Source organism: Podarcis raffonei, chromosome 7, assembly GCF_027172205.1.
Source record: "Podarcis raffonei isolate rPodRaf1 chromosome 7, rPodRaf1.pri, whole genome shotgun sequence".
Taxonomy (NCBI): Eukaryota; Metazoa; Chordata; class Lepidosauria; order Squamata; family Lacertidae; genus Podarcis; species Podarcis raffonei.
Window position 1 is genome coordinate 77,043,899 of NC_070608.1, and position 16,256 is coordinate 77,060,154.

General features: G+C 42.3%; 1 protein-coding gene across 2 annotated transcripts in view; it reads right to left on the minus strand.

Annotated features, from left to right (window-relative positions):
* Positions 1-830: 830 nt before the first annotated feature.
* Positions 831-16,256, minus strand: part of FBXL7 (F-box and leucine rich repeat protein 7) — a 210,583-nt gene continuing 195,157 nt past the window's right edge. For both annotated transcript variants that reach the window (XM_053397133.1, XM_053397132.1), the window contains 2 exons: positions 13,078-13,689; positions 831-1,621 (listed from right to left, as the gene is read on the minus strand). In XM_053397133.1, the coding sequence (XP_053253108.1) occupies positions 885-1,621; positions 13,078-13,675 (1,335 nt within the window). In that variant the 5' untranslated portion in view covers positions 13,676-13,689 and the 3' untranslated portion in view covers positions 831-884. The remainder of the gene's footprint in view (positions 1,622-13,077; positions 13,690-16,256) is intronic.

The window sequence follows — 16,256 nt, forward strand, 5'->3', positions numbered from 1 at the left end:
GATGTAATCTGAGTTAAAGGAAGGTGGCTTATGACACTCTTCAAAGAAAAGCTCTCAACAGGACTCATGACAGACACAAAGAGCAGGGAGCAGGCAATTTGTTCAGTGCTGAACATCACATTCAAAACACACCTGTGCCAAAGCTAGTTTGCTGCTGGTTGCATAATTACAATGACTCGTAATGACCAGAGTTTGTGGGTGTATTGCACTTCTGCCTTGACACCATTGTTCATTCAACTGTAATTCCAGCACCGAAAATGTAAAAAAACCCTCACACGCCCTAAAACAAAAACAGACAAACCTGACAACCTCTCAAATGACAACATGGGCTAAGTCTAGATATTATGGCCCTAATTCAGCTAAAAGGTAGCCGTGGTGAAGTTTCGTTGAAAGCAATGAGACTTGTCATGGCTTCTTCCATTTGTTTCAGTAGGATTTCCAGTACAATCCTATGCATGTCTACTTGAAAGGAAGGCTCATTGTTTCCAATGGAATTTACGCCCAGGTAAGTGTGTATAGGCCTGCAGCCTTAGTCACAACTCACTTGGGCATTTGAAGCCAAAACCAAACTGGGACTTCTGTTACTCTCTTTCCAAACTGTACACACACACACACACACACACACACACACACAACTATCTTGTAGCTCAGTAACCGTAAAGGCTAGAGAATTACGTTTTTAAAATACTAAACGCTGGCATTTTAAAGATTTGAACAAGGCCACTAAAAGGTGTCTTAGGGACCAAATGTAGATGATGCTAAGCCTCTATGTTTTCTGCTTAGGGCACACAGAAAGTACAGTTGCTGTATACAGACATTCCGTGCAAGTGTACATACAGACATTTTTAAGACTTTGCTTCCCTCAACAAGTGAGACCTGTCGCTTCAGAAAAAGGCAGGGTTGGTGTGCTCTATAATGCAGCGCTTGCAATGCCGTTTGACAAACCGCAAGGCTTCCACCGAGATCTCGCAATCCTGCACGTTCATCATCTGCAAATCAAAGCAGTTGGCCGCCACAATCTGCAGGCCTTGTCCGGTAATGCTTTCGCATGACTTCAGGCTCAGCCTCTTCAGATTGAAGCAGTTCAGAGCCAGGAACTCCAAGCCGGCGTCGGAGACCAGAGGACATTTCCCAATGTCTAGCGACTTGAGTTTTGTGCAATTTTTGGCAAGGTACTCCACTCCGTGGTCCGTGATGCCCTCACAGCCCCGTGCGTTGAGGTATCGCAGCTTGCTGCAGTACTTGGCGATGTAGCGGATGCCGACGTCGGTGATGCGGGCGCAGTGGGCGATGCTGAGGTACCGCAGGCGCAGCTCCAGCTTGGCGATCTCGCGCATGCCGAAATCGCTGACAAAGCGGCAGTCGCTCACGCTCAGCTCCCTGATGGACGTGCAGTAAATCATCAGGTAGCGGAGGCCTTCGTCGGTGATGCGGATGCAGCGCCGCAGGTACAGGTGTGTCAACTGAGTGCAGTGGGCAGCAATGGTGTGCAGTCCTTCATCTTCAAGGACAAAGCAGTCCGTCATGTCTAGGTAGCGGATAGAGATCTGTTTTCCATGTAAAGGAGACAACTTGATGGAAGCTTCGCGGGTTAGGCTGATGCATGTAACTTTGGAACAACCTAAATTCGGGGAGGAAAAGAGAAGGTGGTTATTTGTGGCTCTGCATCGATGACTACTTCTCCTTTAAGAAAATAAAATAACCTTATTTAGTGGGGTCTTCTATGCTAGGAATTTGAAGCTTCAGAACCTGTAAAAGAGTTTTGGGAAATAATCCATAGTGAATTGGAAAAAAATGTTTTAAAGTACTTTTCCAAAAAACCCAGAGTCCTTTTTGTTGGGGATAATTCAGATGGAAATTCCCAGGTGTCAAAAAAGATTATTTATGTATGCTACTACTGCAGCCCATGTTTTGTTAGCCCAAACATGGAAAATGAGTGAGATCCCAACCAAAGAAGAATGGCAACTTAAGCAGACAGAATATGCGCAGCTTGCAGACTTAACATATAGAATAAGAGAACAAGAACAACATACATTTAGAGAAGATTGGAAAACGTTTATTGAATATATGGGAAATAACTGTGCACAGCTGAAAATGCTGGCAGCATTAAGATAAATCTAACAGTGTAAACAAGTTTTGATGGATGTAATGATGGAATACTGAATGGTTTAGTTTATGTAAAATATGCAGGGATTTATGATATGTAAAATGAACCATGGAAAGAGAAGGAGGGAAGTCATTGATATTTTAAGGATGTTTAAATGAGTATTGAAAATTGTAAAACATTACACACACACACAAAAGGAATTTGAGGTTTCATGCAAGGAATATAATTAGTTAGCATCTTCAAGTAACACAAAATAGGACGTATTCCGCAGTTTGATACCTCTGTTTTGTTTTTAATTGTATGTAACAAGCAAGTAATATGTAAGTTTGGTGGAAGCTTACCTATCTTGATTGTGTCAGTAATTAATGCTATGTGTGCGCTCTGTATTTGTAAAAGGCCTCTGATCAATGTAAACAACTTTATTCTGGACTCTGGCCACTTGAGAGTTTGGATGGCAACTACACTTCTGTCCTGGGCAAACTGCTGCCAAAGTATATGGAACATGGCCACCCCTGGCTTGCACAAAACCAACTACCTGGGTTCATATTCATAAGGGAAGGAAAGACATGATTCACATGCTTGCACATTGGTCATTGCTGTAGAGGGAAGTGAGAAGCAGATGGGGCTTATCAACATGGGAAGGTAGCCCACAGAGGAGAAGCAAAGCTCTGATCCTAAACCTCAACTGCCTTGCAAGATATCTTCAGGAGAAGAAAATGCTATGGAGTAAACCCTACACAAATCTGGAGTGGAGTCCCGAAGATTGGATAGCACCATGTACCCATCCTTCCATCAACTCCTGCAGCCAAGCTGGGGCCAAACATATTGCTCTACTTTCCTTTGAACCACTTCAGCAAGGCCAAGAGGGGGTCTTGTTGTCTGGGCAGCCCAGAACCTCCAGACACACTGCCCAGGCTTGCACCTTGGGGAGGTCACTTCAGTGTTGCTAACACAGTGGTTTGACTTCGCCTCCGGAGGTGTACTCCAGTGTCGAAGCAATGATTCTACAACTTCAACTTCGTTGGACTGGTCATGTTGTGCGGATGCCTGATTATCATCTCCCAAAGCAACCACTCTATTCCAAACTTCAAAATAGAAAGCGTAATGCTGGTGGTCAACAAAAGAGGTTTAAAGACTTTCAAGGCAAGTCTAAACAAATGTAGTATAAACACTGACAACTGGGAAAGACTGGCCTGCGAGCGCTCCAATTGGAGAACAGCCTTTACCAAAGGTGTCATGGACTTTGAAGATGCTGGAACTCAGGACGAAAGGGAGAAACATGCTAAGAGGAAGGCACACTTGGCAAACCCTCACCATGATCAACTACTGCCCTGAAACCTATATCTTCACTGTGAAAGGACGTGTGGATCCAGAACTGGCCTCCACAGTCACTTATGGACTCACTGCTGTGTTCATGGAAGACAATCTTACTCGGCTACGAGTGATCGCCAAAGAAGAAGAAGATGACTCCACTGTCTCTCGAGACAGACAGATGCCAACATCAACACTGGTCTTTAGAGGGGCCCAGGTGATGTAACTGATTCAAGCCAGTACCAAAAGGCTTTTGCCTACACTTTGGTCTGTATGATCCAAGTTGCTTCTCCTAAGGAATTATGATGCAATGGCAGAGGGTTAAAAGGAAGGTTTAATCCATGCTGTGAGAGCTGCAAGCAACTTTGCATCATGTGTGTTGTATCTTCCATGACGCAGCATGACCTATGAGCACGGCCAATGTAGCCTGCAAATGTCAGGAAGATTTCTCAGATGAATATCATCTATTTGGGGACTCCGCACCGCCTACAAGAAAGGTAGGTAATTCACCCACCACCTTGTCATAGAAGATCTTTCTGCCTGTGGTTTAAATATAATGACATTTCCCTGTGGCCGAAACCACTTTTCCTGTCCCAAACAATAAAGATGTAAAAACCTGCAGGCTCATAGCAGTTTTCCACAGAGGAAATGTAAAGGATTTGAAATGGAAGGAGAAAGTTTCAAGAGAGCTGAAAGAACTTTGGCCAGCCTTTGAGATAATGGTTTGCAGTCAAGCTCACATGTATAAGAAGCCTGCCCAAAACTGATCTCTCTCTTAAAAGTGGGAAAAAACTGAATGCTAACTTCTGTGTGGTTTTGACATGAAAATATTATTTCTAGGATACCTAATTGAACAGAACCTGAACGACTCAAACAAGGCCTTGGGAAACTTTCAAGCTGTCAAATGGTCACAGTAATATTCATAGAATAACTGGCTATTATTACTATTATAAATAAATTTGTATACCGCCCTATACGTGCAGGTCTCAGAGCAGTTCGGAGGATAATAATATAATAAAGGTAAAGGGACCCCTGACCATTAGGTCCAGCCGTGACCGACTCTGGAGTTGCGGCGCTCATCTCGCTTTATTGGCTGAGGGAGCCGGCGTACAGCTTCCAGGTCATGTGGCCAGCATGACTAAGCCGCTTCTGGCGAACCAGAGCAGCGCACGGAAACGCCGTTTACCTTCCCGCCAGAGCAGTACCTATTTATCTACTTGCACTTTTGATGTGCTTTTGAACTGCTAGGTGGGCAGGAGCAGGGACCGAGCAACGGGAGCTCACCCCGTTGTGGGGATTCGAACCGCCGATCTTCTGATCGGCAAGTCGTAGGCTCTGTGGTTTAACCCACAGCGCCACCCGCGTCCCTAATAATATAATAATTTAATAATAATTTATAATTTATACCCCACCCATCTGGCTGGGTTTCCCCAGCTACTCTGGGCGGCTCCCAACCAAATATTAAAAATACAATACAGTATTAAACATTAAGAACTTCCCTAAACAGGGCTGCCTTCAGATGTCTTTTAAAAGTCAGATAGTTGCTTATTGCCTTGACATCTGATGGGAGAGCGTTCCACAGGGCAGGCGCCACTACCAAGAAGGCCCTCTGCCTGGTTCCCTGTAACCTCACTTCTTGTAGTATACGTAATCAAAACAAAAACAACCCATTAATGCCCCCAACACATTCTAAAAGGGCGTTGGAGGAGAGTTTTTGCCTGGTACCTAAATGTGTATAATGAAGGCACCAGGTGAACCTGGTTCATGCAAAGGACAGGTCTCACTGCATGGTTACAAATAGATTCTCAGAAAAAAATGCACCTTTAGCAACATGCACACATTTGGAAACATGCAGGTGTACTCAATATATGTGCTGAGCTTGATGCACACCACCTGCCCTTGCATGTTCAGTCTGTTCCACGTGATTATGGACACCAAACTCACTCATCCGCTCCCTTTTTCTGCCTTAATGCTCGCTCACATAAAAGCTATAGATTGTGTGCACCTGCTCATTCAGGAGAGTTCTCACACCAACAGCAATGCAATGGATGACTCTGCTCAAGAACATGTGGAAAGGAATGTGCAAATCTCATGTGCGAATCTCCTGGATAATTCTATCTGCTTCCTGTCACATATGTCTGGAAGTGAGCCAAAGTGGTTAAATCATCCATGCACACAAATACACCATTGTCATCTCTTTTGCTATTCATCGTGAATTTATGCAGCTACTTTCCTTTCCTTTATCTTATTTATGATTTTCAGTTTTATACATTTCAATAATTTTACCACCATTTTAACATACAAAAACTTATGGAATATGCAGGAATGGCAAAACTTACTGGAAGAATAAGAAATCAAAATAAGCTTTTTATAAAAGAATGGAAATAGTTTATGGACTATTTACAAACAAACTGCAAACAGATAAGAACATTGGCAGGATTATTGTAATAACCTGCAGTTTTATAAAAGTATATAATTAAAGCAGATGAATAAATGAGCAAATTAAGTTAATTTGGATATGCAGAAAATAGTAAAAATAAATTTAAGAGGGGGAAGGAAGTCAAGGTTTGAAATGTTATAATGATTGTAAAATTAGTGAAATGTATAAAACTGAAAAGTATAAATATTTTTTTAAAAATAAAAACCCCCAGCTACTTTTAAATCCCATTGATATTTGTCTGTAACCCGGTGGGACCAGAAATTCACGGAAGACTGGAGTAAATTTACGGACTACTTGAAAAGTATTTGTGAAGATCAGACGACGTTTGTAGGTTTGCAATAAGTTTTGTGAGGAGTATTATTGGAAATATTGCAAAAATGGAGAAGGGGAAGGATGATTTGTTAAGAGATATTCTGAGCAATATAAAGTTAAGAAATGCATAAGAACTGGTTAAAACGGTGGATCATCAGAGGTGCTGATGGAAGTCTAAAAAGATTGTATAAGTGATAAGTTTTGTGGTACATTTTATAATTTATATGTTAAAATCAATAATTTTGTTTAAAAATATATTTGCCTGTAACACTCACTGGGTACTCCTGGTGTGTGGTTCAATAGGCTATAGATGCTGATATGCATCACTGTATTCTTCGTATCCTTTTGATATGGCAATAAATTGGGCTCAGAGCAGGCAGTTGAGACTTGGTCTGCCAAGCTGCATTAAGAGGAACCGGAATGATGTGCACATTCCTTAGCTCAGACAACCTCTCCAGCAGAGGGCAGTATTGCACACACCGTTTAGCACAACGTTTTGAATATTTGAGAATTAATTCAATCTCATTCTGTTGTAGCAACTGCAATGAAGAGAACCCTGTAGAAACTAAAGACTTGGATGGGCAAAAGTGACCATTGCAGCTTCTCTCAGCTTCCATATTTTGAAGTTAGGGAAGTTTTAAGTGAAGGAAGTTAGGGTTTTGAAAAAGACCCCATGAAAATAAATCAGCATTTTAATGAATATTTCTCCTGATCTGCACATTTTGGTGTCCAATTTTTCCTAATCTATGCATTTTTGCAAACCAATTTCCCCATTATAGTGCATTTTTGTATGTTATTTTCACTAATATATGTACATTTACACTAGTATATGCATTTTTGTGCACATTACCTGTCTGAACAACTGCATCATAATATTTGGGAACAGCAAATTTCAAATGATGACTTTGTTTTGGTTCATGTATTGTTTTGGAAAGTGCAAGTCTGGTAAGCCTGCCTTTAAATGCAACCTGAACTGAATTTATCCCACACCCCTAGTTGTATTACAATAGCTAGTCTTTTAAGGTACCACTGGACTCTTTGTTAGTTTTGTATACCTGAGGCAATTTCTGCCTCTGCAAACTATGGCTTTAATTGAAAAGACACATGAAAGACAAGCCCCCACTAATTTAAGCATAAGGTCACTTTGGAGAGATGAGGATTAGCCTTGAAGGTTTTTTTTAAAGATCTGAAAATAGAAAAGAAAAATGCATCAACTAGAACACAAAGGAGTTAATATTGGGATTTGCCTTTTAAGCATTCCATTCACACACAAGCAAACCCATTCATCCATCATTTTTTCATTTTCCTACACACAGAGACTAGAATCGGCATTCCATTGCAAATATCAGGTACCGCTGAGCAGATACAAGTCTGAACCCTGGCATCCGCAACAAGAGGGCTTTAGCCCTTTGCCCCATGATGTGGTCCTGATCCGGAGAGCTATGTTGAATGGTTTATTTAAATGTAAAGGTTCATCATTGTTGCACCCGATGTGTATGTCTTTAAGGGGCCAGAGCAAGGGCCAGAGTAAGATAACGAGACCCAGCTTTACAGCTGTGAAGCCTAGCAGGTGCTGCTGAGTTGTATTTGATTAAGGTGTGTCAGCATTTGGGTGTAGTATATAAGGAGCAGCACCTAGCTCTCCCATTACCCTGGGGGATGGGTTGGTGGTTGGGTCTGGTTTGGTTGTTAATGTATTTAGTGTAAAAGGAGTTTTTGTTTTTCTTATTAAAACCTAGTTTAAGTTATTTTTGAGTCCTTTATTATTTTTTAATGCATGGTCTCCCCAGCAAGCTCTCTGCGCTACTAAACTGCAAACAGCCAACATCTTTGGTTATGGGCCCAGCTGCTGAGTGGATGACTGCATATTTTTGGACTCTGAGAAAGGTTTGAAAACTCCTTCTCCTGTTAGCGTAGTTCTGTGGGTCTGGAAGAGTTCCAGAATGGTTGACCGGGTTCCTGAAGCTGAGAAGGCTCTGGTCTTCCCACAGCTAACAGATGAGAACTATAGTTTATGGTCTTTTCGGGTGGAGGCGCTTTTGACCTCTAGAGAAGTATGGACCTATGTAACTGATGACCCTCCTGACCCTGTGACTAATGCTTGGTCGAAAGGAGATGCAAAAGCCAGGGCGATAATTAATTTGGCAGTCAGCAACCAGCAAGTAGTCTATATAAGAAATAAGAAAACTGCCAAAGAAATGTGGGACAGTCTTGCAGCAGTGCATGTTAGAAAAGAGTCAGCATCTGCATTGACGTTTTTCAAGCAGTTGTACCAGACGAAGTTGCAGCCTGGTGGTGATTTGGCAGCACACTTGAGACGTCTGGAGGCAATACGCTGCGAATTAATTCGAAGGGACATGGAGATACCTGATATTCAGTATGTTTTTATCATTCTTTGTTCCCTTAATGAGGACTTTGATGGTATAGCTAGCCAGATATCTGCTGTTCCACCAGCACAATTAACTGTGGAAGGGGTGACGGCAAGATTAATGGGCGAGTTGGACAGAAGGGAGGCTTGTGCCATAAGCACTCCTATTTCCAGAAGTAATGAGGAACGCCATATGCAAACCTGTGGTGATACAACTGCATTTAAAGCTGCAAAGCGTTGTTGGTTCTGCAATAAACAAGGACATTTTGCAAAGGACTGCAGATCCAAAAGAAAGCAAAGTACTCCCAAGCCTGTTTCTGTTCGTCAGTCACGGTCGTCAGCCCAGCAGCCGACATCGTATAGTAGAGACAGAAACGAGCCGCGAGTTTTCCATGCTAGGACAACAGATCGTAAAAGACTTAAACGTGCCAAGTGGAAGTCTTTTGTTGTGGACTCAGGAGCATCTCAGCATATTTGCAACGATCGAAGCTTGTTTATTTCTTTCGAAGAGGAAATTGGTAATGTACATTTAGCCAATTCACAAGTCTTGCAGTCGCTTGGCAGGGGTACTGTTAAACTTGACTCTTTAAACATTACAATAGCGAACTGCATTTACTGCCCGTCAGTGGACAATTTATTATCAGTATGGTGTTTTGCTCGTCAAGGCATAACTGTGCGTTTCTTAAAGTCAATGTGTGAGTTTTTTGATGGGAACAAACGTCTATTATATGCCCGGGAATCTGATGGTTTATATAGACTGTATTTTCGCACCTACTCCCAATCGCCTATAAATTGCAGAGCAGCACAGTCAAGCCAGGGGTTGAGGAATGTAAGGCCACATTCCGGGTGTGTCCATGAGGCGCACAGAATTCTGGGACACCTGAATTTTGCTGATGTAATTAAGACAAAGAATATTGTTGATGGCCTCAACTTAAAACCATGTAAATTCTTTATGCAATGTCTATCCTGTTGCAAGAATAAGATTAAGGTTGCACGCAAGGGTAGATGCTCAGATAGGAAAGTAACTGAGCCATTTGAGCGTGTACATTGTGATTTAGTTGGGCCACTCCCACCATCATTAGGAGGTTCTAAGTACTGGCTTACTCTGATAGACCAGTATAGTAGATATTGTTGGACTTATGCAATAGCTGAGAAGTCCCAAGCATTTGAGAAGTACAAAGTTTTTTGCAACTGGGTAAAAACGCACTTTAACAAACCAATTAAGAACCTGTTTTCTGACCGGGGTGGGGAATTTGTTTCTGAGGATTTTGAGAAATTCCTGGAAGCGCAGGGGACTACTCATGAGTTATCTTGCCCCCGAAGTCCCTGGCAAAATGGGCTTGTTGAAGTTGTGCAGCGTGACCTACAGGCAGGGGTTAAAACTTATCTGCACGATGCTAATCTGCCCAAAGACTTTTGGGCTGAAGCGCTTAATGCTTTTTGTTATGTTAGAAATCGCAGTTATCATTCTGGTTTAGATGTCACCCCCTATGAGAAGCTGTTTAAAAAACGCCCTAATCTGAAATACCTACGCATTTGGGGTTCAGATGTAATAATGCATTATCCCGCTAAGCAGAAATTGGGTGAACGTAGTGTCCAGGGAAAATTAATGGGCTACCAGCAGGGAGCGTACAGAATTTACATACCAGCAACTGGCAAATTTCATATTACCAGAAGCATGATACAAACTGTAAATTGGAATGGAGTTGCTGTCTTCCAAGATACTGATGGTATAGATAATACTGAGGAAGAAGAGGAAGAAGCAGCAGCAGCAGGAAATGGTGCTTCTGAATTAATGGAAAAAGACAAAAAGTCTGTTGAATCTGATTTGTTTGATGATTTAAAGTCACAGGCACCCAAGGGGAGGTTAGATTCTCTTGAGTTTTCTGACCGTGAGCTTAGCTTACAGGCATCTCTTCAATCTGACAATGATTTACAACCTGAAACTAGTGGTTCACTTAGTCCCATTAAGTCTGAGGAGTCTGACTCTCCTTCCGGACTGAGACGTTCAGATAGAAAGAGACAGAAGCCACAACGTTTTGCAGATGAACATTTTAATACTGTGTATGCCAATAAGGCAGTTTTTGAGCCAAAAAGCTACAATGATGTTCAGAAATTACCTAAGCAACAAGCTGCAAATTGGTATAAAGCTATGAACTCTGAGATAGCTTCTTTAAAAGAGCATAACACTTGGTCTCTTGTACCACAAACCCCAGATATGAGACTTATTGACCCAAAATGGGTTTATAGAATTAAAATGAATGACAAAAATGAAGTTGTAAGGTACAAGGCAAGATTAGTTGCTAGGGGTTTTCAACAAATTCCAGGCGTAGATTATGATCTGTGTTATTCACCAAGTGTAAAATACGAAACAGTTAAGCTTATGTTAAAAGATGCATCACAATGTGGAAGAGTCCACTATGCAATGTTTCTCTGCTCTTAAGAGAGTGGTAATGTACCTTAAACACACCAAACATTATAGGTTGCAGATTACAACATGTATTGACAAAGGTTTTGAAATTTTCTGTGATGCATCTCATGCAGTGGAACAAAATAATTGCAGGGGTGTGTCTGGTATGGTGTTTTGTTATAACGGTTGTCCATTTGAATGGAAGTCCCAGACACAAACCATTATTTGTCTCTCCACAACAGAGAGCGAATTATGTGCATGCGTTCAGGCCACTCGTGATGTAGAATGGTATCTGCAAGTATTTGCAGACCTACAGATGCAAGTAACACTACCAGTAAAAGTTTACCTTGATTCCCAGAGCGGACTTGCTATCCTGTGTTCAGAGACCAATACGCAGCGCACTAGAGTCTTACGGTTACGTTTGCAGTTTGTAAAGAAACTAATTGCTGACGAAATGATTGTATTTGAATATGTTCCAGGTGACAATCAAATTGCGGACATTTTTACTAAAGCACTTCCAAAGGTTACACATGAAAGACATGTACAAAATATGCTTTATGTTTTTGTTCCACAATGATGAACCGCAGGGGAAATGTTGAATGGTTTATTTAAATGTAAAGGTTCATCATTGTTGCACCCGATGTGTATGTCTTTAAGGGGCCAGAGCAAGGGCCAGAGTAAGATAACGAGACCCAGCTTTACAGCTGTGAAGCCTAGCAGGTGCTGCTGAGTTGTATTTGATTAAGGTGTGTCAGCATTTGGGTGTAGTATATAAGGAGCAGCACCTAGCTCTCCCATTACCCTGGGGGATGGGTTGGTGGTTGGGTCTGGTTTGGTTGTTAATGTATTTAGTGTAAAAGGAGTTTTTGTTTTTCTTATTAAAACCTAGTTTAAGTTATTTTTGAGTCCTTTATTATTTTTTAATGCATGGTCTCCCCAGCAAGCTCTCTGCGCTACTAAACTGCAAACAGCCAACAAGCTATGCCTGCAATGTGCATTACCAAACAGCAAGCAAAAAGAACAAAAGCTGTTGGGTTAAACTTCCTATTCCCTGGAGCTAGCATGGACGTTGAGGAGGATGGGGTGTGTGTGAAGAGGAGAGGCCCTGGGGGCCAGATGAGAAGACTTTGGGGGCCACAATAAGCTTATTCTTTACTTATTTATACCCTGCCCATATGGCTGGGGCTCCCCAGCCACTCTGGGCAGCTCCCAACAGAATATTAAAAGCACAATAAAACATCAAGCATTAAAAACTTCCCTAAACAGGGCTGCCTTCAGATGTCTTCTAAAAGTCAGATAGTTGTTTATTTCCTTAACATCTGATGGGAGGGTGTTCCACCGGGTGGGCGCCACTACCAAGAAGGCCCTCTGCCTGGTTCCCTGTAACCTCACTTCTCGCAGTGAGGGAACCGCCAGAAGGCCCTTGGAGCTGGACCTCAGTGTCCAGGCTGAATGATGCAGGTGGAGACACTCCTTAAGATATACTGGGCCGAGGCCGTTTAGGGCTTTAAAGGTCAGCACCAACACTTTGAATTGTGCTCGGAAACATACTGGGAACCAATGTAGGTCTTTCAGGACTGGTGGTATGTGGTCTCGGTGGCCACTCCCAGTCACCAGTCTAGCTGTCACATTCTGAATTAATTATAGTTTCCGGGTCACCTTCAAAGGTAGCCCCACGTAGAGCACGTTGCGGTAGTCCAAGCGGGAGACAACTAGAGCATGCAACACTCTGGTAAGACAGTCTGCGGGCAGGTAGGGTCTCAGCCTGCGTACCAGGTGGAGCTGATAGACAGCTGCCCTGGACACAGCGCCTCTTAGTTGAAAAGCCAGTGTGGTGTAGTGGTTAAGAGGGGTAGACTCGTAATCTGGTGAACCAGGTTCGTGTCTCCGCTTCTCCACATGCAGCTGCTGGGTGACCTTGGGCTAGTCACACTTCTTTGAAGTCTCTCAGCCCCACTCACCTCACAGAGTGTTTGTTGTGGAGGAGGAAGGGAAAGGAGAATGTTAGCCACTTTGAGACTCCTTCGGGTAGTGATAAAGCGGGATATCAAATCCAAACTCCTCCTCCTCATCCCTGACTTAAGCAAAGTTCTCCACCCAAATTTAAGCACAGATATATTTTCTATTACCTGACACATCCAAGTGTTCCAGGTTGGGACACAGCGACACCACATCGAAGACCGCCTCGTTGGAAATATTGTAGCAACCCGAAACCTCTAACTGCCTCAGTTCAGGGCAGCATTGAGCAATAGTATAGAGTCCTCTGTCTGTGAGCCGCCTGCAGCCACTAACAATTACCGTCTCCAACATGAGACAGACGTTGGGCGTGTCCTGGCAAAGTCGCCTGGTCAGCACCTTCAGGGCTCTGTCCACGTTGATTGTCTCGCCTGTCAAGCGAATAGTCCTCCAGAGATGTGGGTCCCAAGCAAGATTATACCAGCGGCGACACACACGGGCGCAGCGGCACAGCTGGTTGGTAGGCAGGAAGGAGAATATCTGGATCACCGAATGGTCCGGCAGCCGGTCGATGTTAGCCCGTTCCTTCTGAAGTCGGGAGGCAGACCGGATGAGAGGATGAGTGAGGCGGGTTGGAGGAGGCGAGTGAACCATCGCGATGGTCTCCCCGGTAATTGAAGAGGACGATGTGGAAGATCCACGGCCATTCTGCAAAATGTGCGAATTTGGCGGACATATTAGCGCTGGGCTGGGCGTGCTGAGAGTCCGCATGCTCAGGTCCGAATCTGAAAGAAACCAAAACACATAGCGATGAGAATGACCCATGTTTTGGAGGAGCCCATGTTTTAAAATATCATGAAGTCATCAGAAGGATTTGGATTCTGAGCAGTAGAAGATGCCCCAAAAAACTGATTGATGGTGCTAATCGAAATCAGATATTGACCCGATTTGGCCATGACTTATGTCAGGAACGAACCAGAGCAAGCCTTGGGCTTGTATGCTCTCCTGTGTTCTGTTGGGACCAGGAGTCTGTAAGTTCTTTCTTTCTTTCTTTCTTTCTTTCTTTCTTTCTTTCTTTCTTTCTTTCTCTCTCTTTCTCTGTCTCTCTCTCTCTCTCTCATAGTATCTTATAGTTTTTGTGTCACCTGGAGTCATAAACTGTGGTTACCCCTAACTATGATTAATGTCTTACAAGCCAACAGTTTCCCCCCAATAAAGTTTGAAAAAAGATATACAAAAGTTAATGTCAAAATTTCCAGTATCTTTTTATATCAAAGATAAAAGAAACTAATCTAAATAAAAACAAAACAAAGGAAAACAAAGAGGCAAAGAAAAAAGAAATTCCAATTCTTTGTCGGTCAGCTATATATGTAGAAAATTATTCAAAACATCCACTCCAATATTACACCCAACAATTCCACTTTCTATAAACCAATATTTTCTACCATCCTCAAACCCAAATATCACAAGTCCATTTTCTTTTTCATGTAAAAAGTTGCGAAGGGGTTTCCACCCTTTAGTTAATATTGACAACGATTTTTCTCAAACTAAACACATCAACTTCACCAATTTGTAAGGCAAAACATGGGCTATGAATCTGACTTTTTGAAATTAACCATAGTTGGTATTAACTATAGTTCTCAGTTCAGATGACACAGGATTTCCTTACCTTGATTTCAGCAAGGCATTTGACAAGGTGCCCCATGATATTCTTGTAAAGAAGCTGGTAAAATGCGGTCTTGACTATGCTACCACTCAGTGGATTTGTAACTGGCTGACTGACCGAACCCTAAGGGTGCTCATCAATGGTTCCTCTTCATCCTGGAGAAGAGTGACTAGTGGGGTGCCACAGGGTTCTGTCTTGGGCCCGGTCTTATTCAACATCTTTATCAACGACTTGGATGATGTACTCAAGGGCATCCTGATCAAATTTGCAGATGACACCAAACTGGCAGGGGTGGCTAACACCCCAGAGGACAGGATCTTTTTTTTTTTTTATAATATTTTTATTGAACAATTTTTTTATATAACAGAAACAAAACATACATGAACAAACATTCAACAATAATAAAACATAAAACAAGTACCATTTCATGACCCAATTTCTAAACCTTACTTCCTCGACCTCCTCTTACTTCCCGTTTCTGTATTCCAAATTCTTACAGTTATTCAGCGAAATCTTGCCTTATTTTATTATAAATTTATGCTAATCACCCTTATTCTCTTTGTCATAACCATTACTGATAGTAACCATTTATTTTAATCCAACATCATTCTAACTGTCTCCAATTTTATGATATTTCTTTAAATAGTCCTTGAACTTTTTCCATTCTTCTTCCGCCGCTTCTCTTCCCTGGTCTCGGATTCTGCTCGTCATCTCTGCCAAGCTCATATAGTCCATCACCTTCATCTGCCATTCTTCCATTGTGGGTAGATCCTGTGTCTTCCAGTACTTTGCAATGAGTATTCTGGCTGCTGTTGTAGCATACATAAAGAAGGTTGTGTCTGTCTTTAGCACCCCCTGGCCGACAATACCCAAGAGAAAGGCCTCTGGTTTCTTGGGGAAAGTATATTTAAATACCTTTTTCAGTTCATTATAAATCATTTCCCAGAATGCCTTAATCTTCGGGCATGTCCACCAGAGGTGAAAAAATGTGCCTTCCTTTTCCTTACATTTCCAACATTTATTATCAGGCAAATGGTAGATCTTTGCAAGCTTGACTGGGGTTATGTACCACCTATAAATCATTTTCATTATATTTTCTCTTAAGGCGTTACACGCCGTAAACTTCAACCCGGTGGTCCACAACTTTTCCCAGTCAGCAAACATGATGTTATGACCAATGTCCTGAGCCCATGTAATCATAGTTGATTTAACCGTTTCATCTTGTGTGTTCCATTTCAGCAGCAGATTATACATTTTTGACAAATTCTTAGTACTGGATTCTAACAGTTCAGTCTCTAATTTTGACTTTTCCACCTGGAAGCCTATTTTTCTGTCTAGTTTAAACACTTCATTTCCCAGAGGACAGGATCACACTTCAAAACGACCTTGACAGATTAGAGAACTGGGCCAAAACAAACAAGATGAATTTTAACAGGGAGAAATGTAAAGTATTGCACTTGGGCAAAAAAAATGAGAGGCACAAATACAAGATGGGTGACACCTGGCTTGAGAGCAGTACATGTGAAAAGGATCTAGGAGTCTTGGTTGACCACAAACTTGACATGAGACAACAGTGTCACGCGGCAGCTAAAAATGCCAATGCAGTTCTGGGCTGCATCAATAGGAATATAGCATCTAGATCAAGGGAAGTAATAGTGCCACTGTATTCTGCTCTGGTCAGACCTC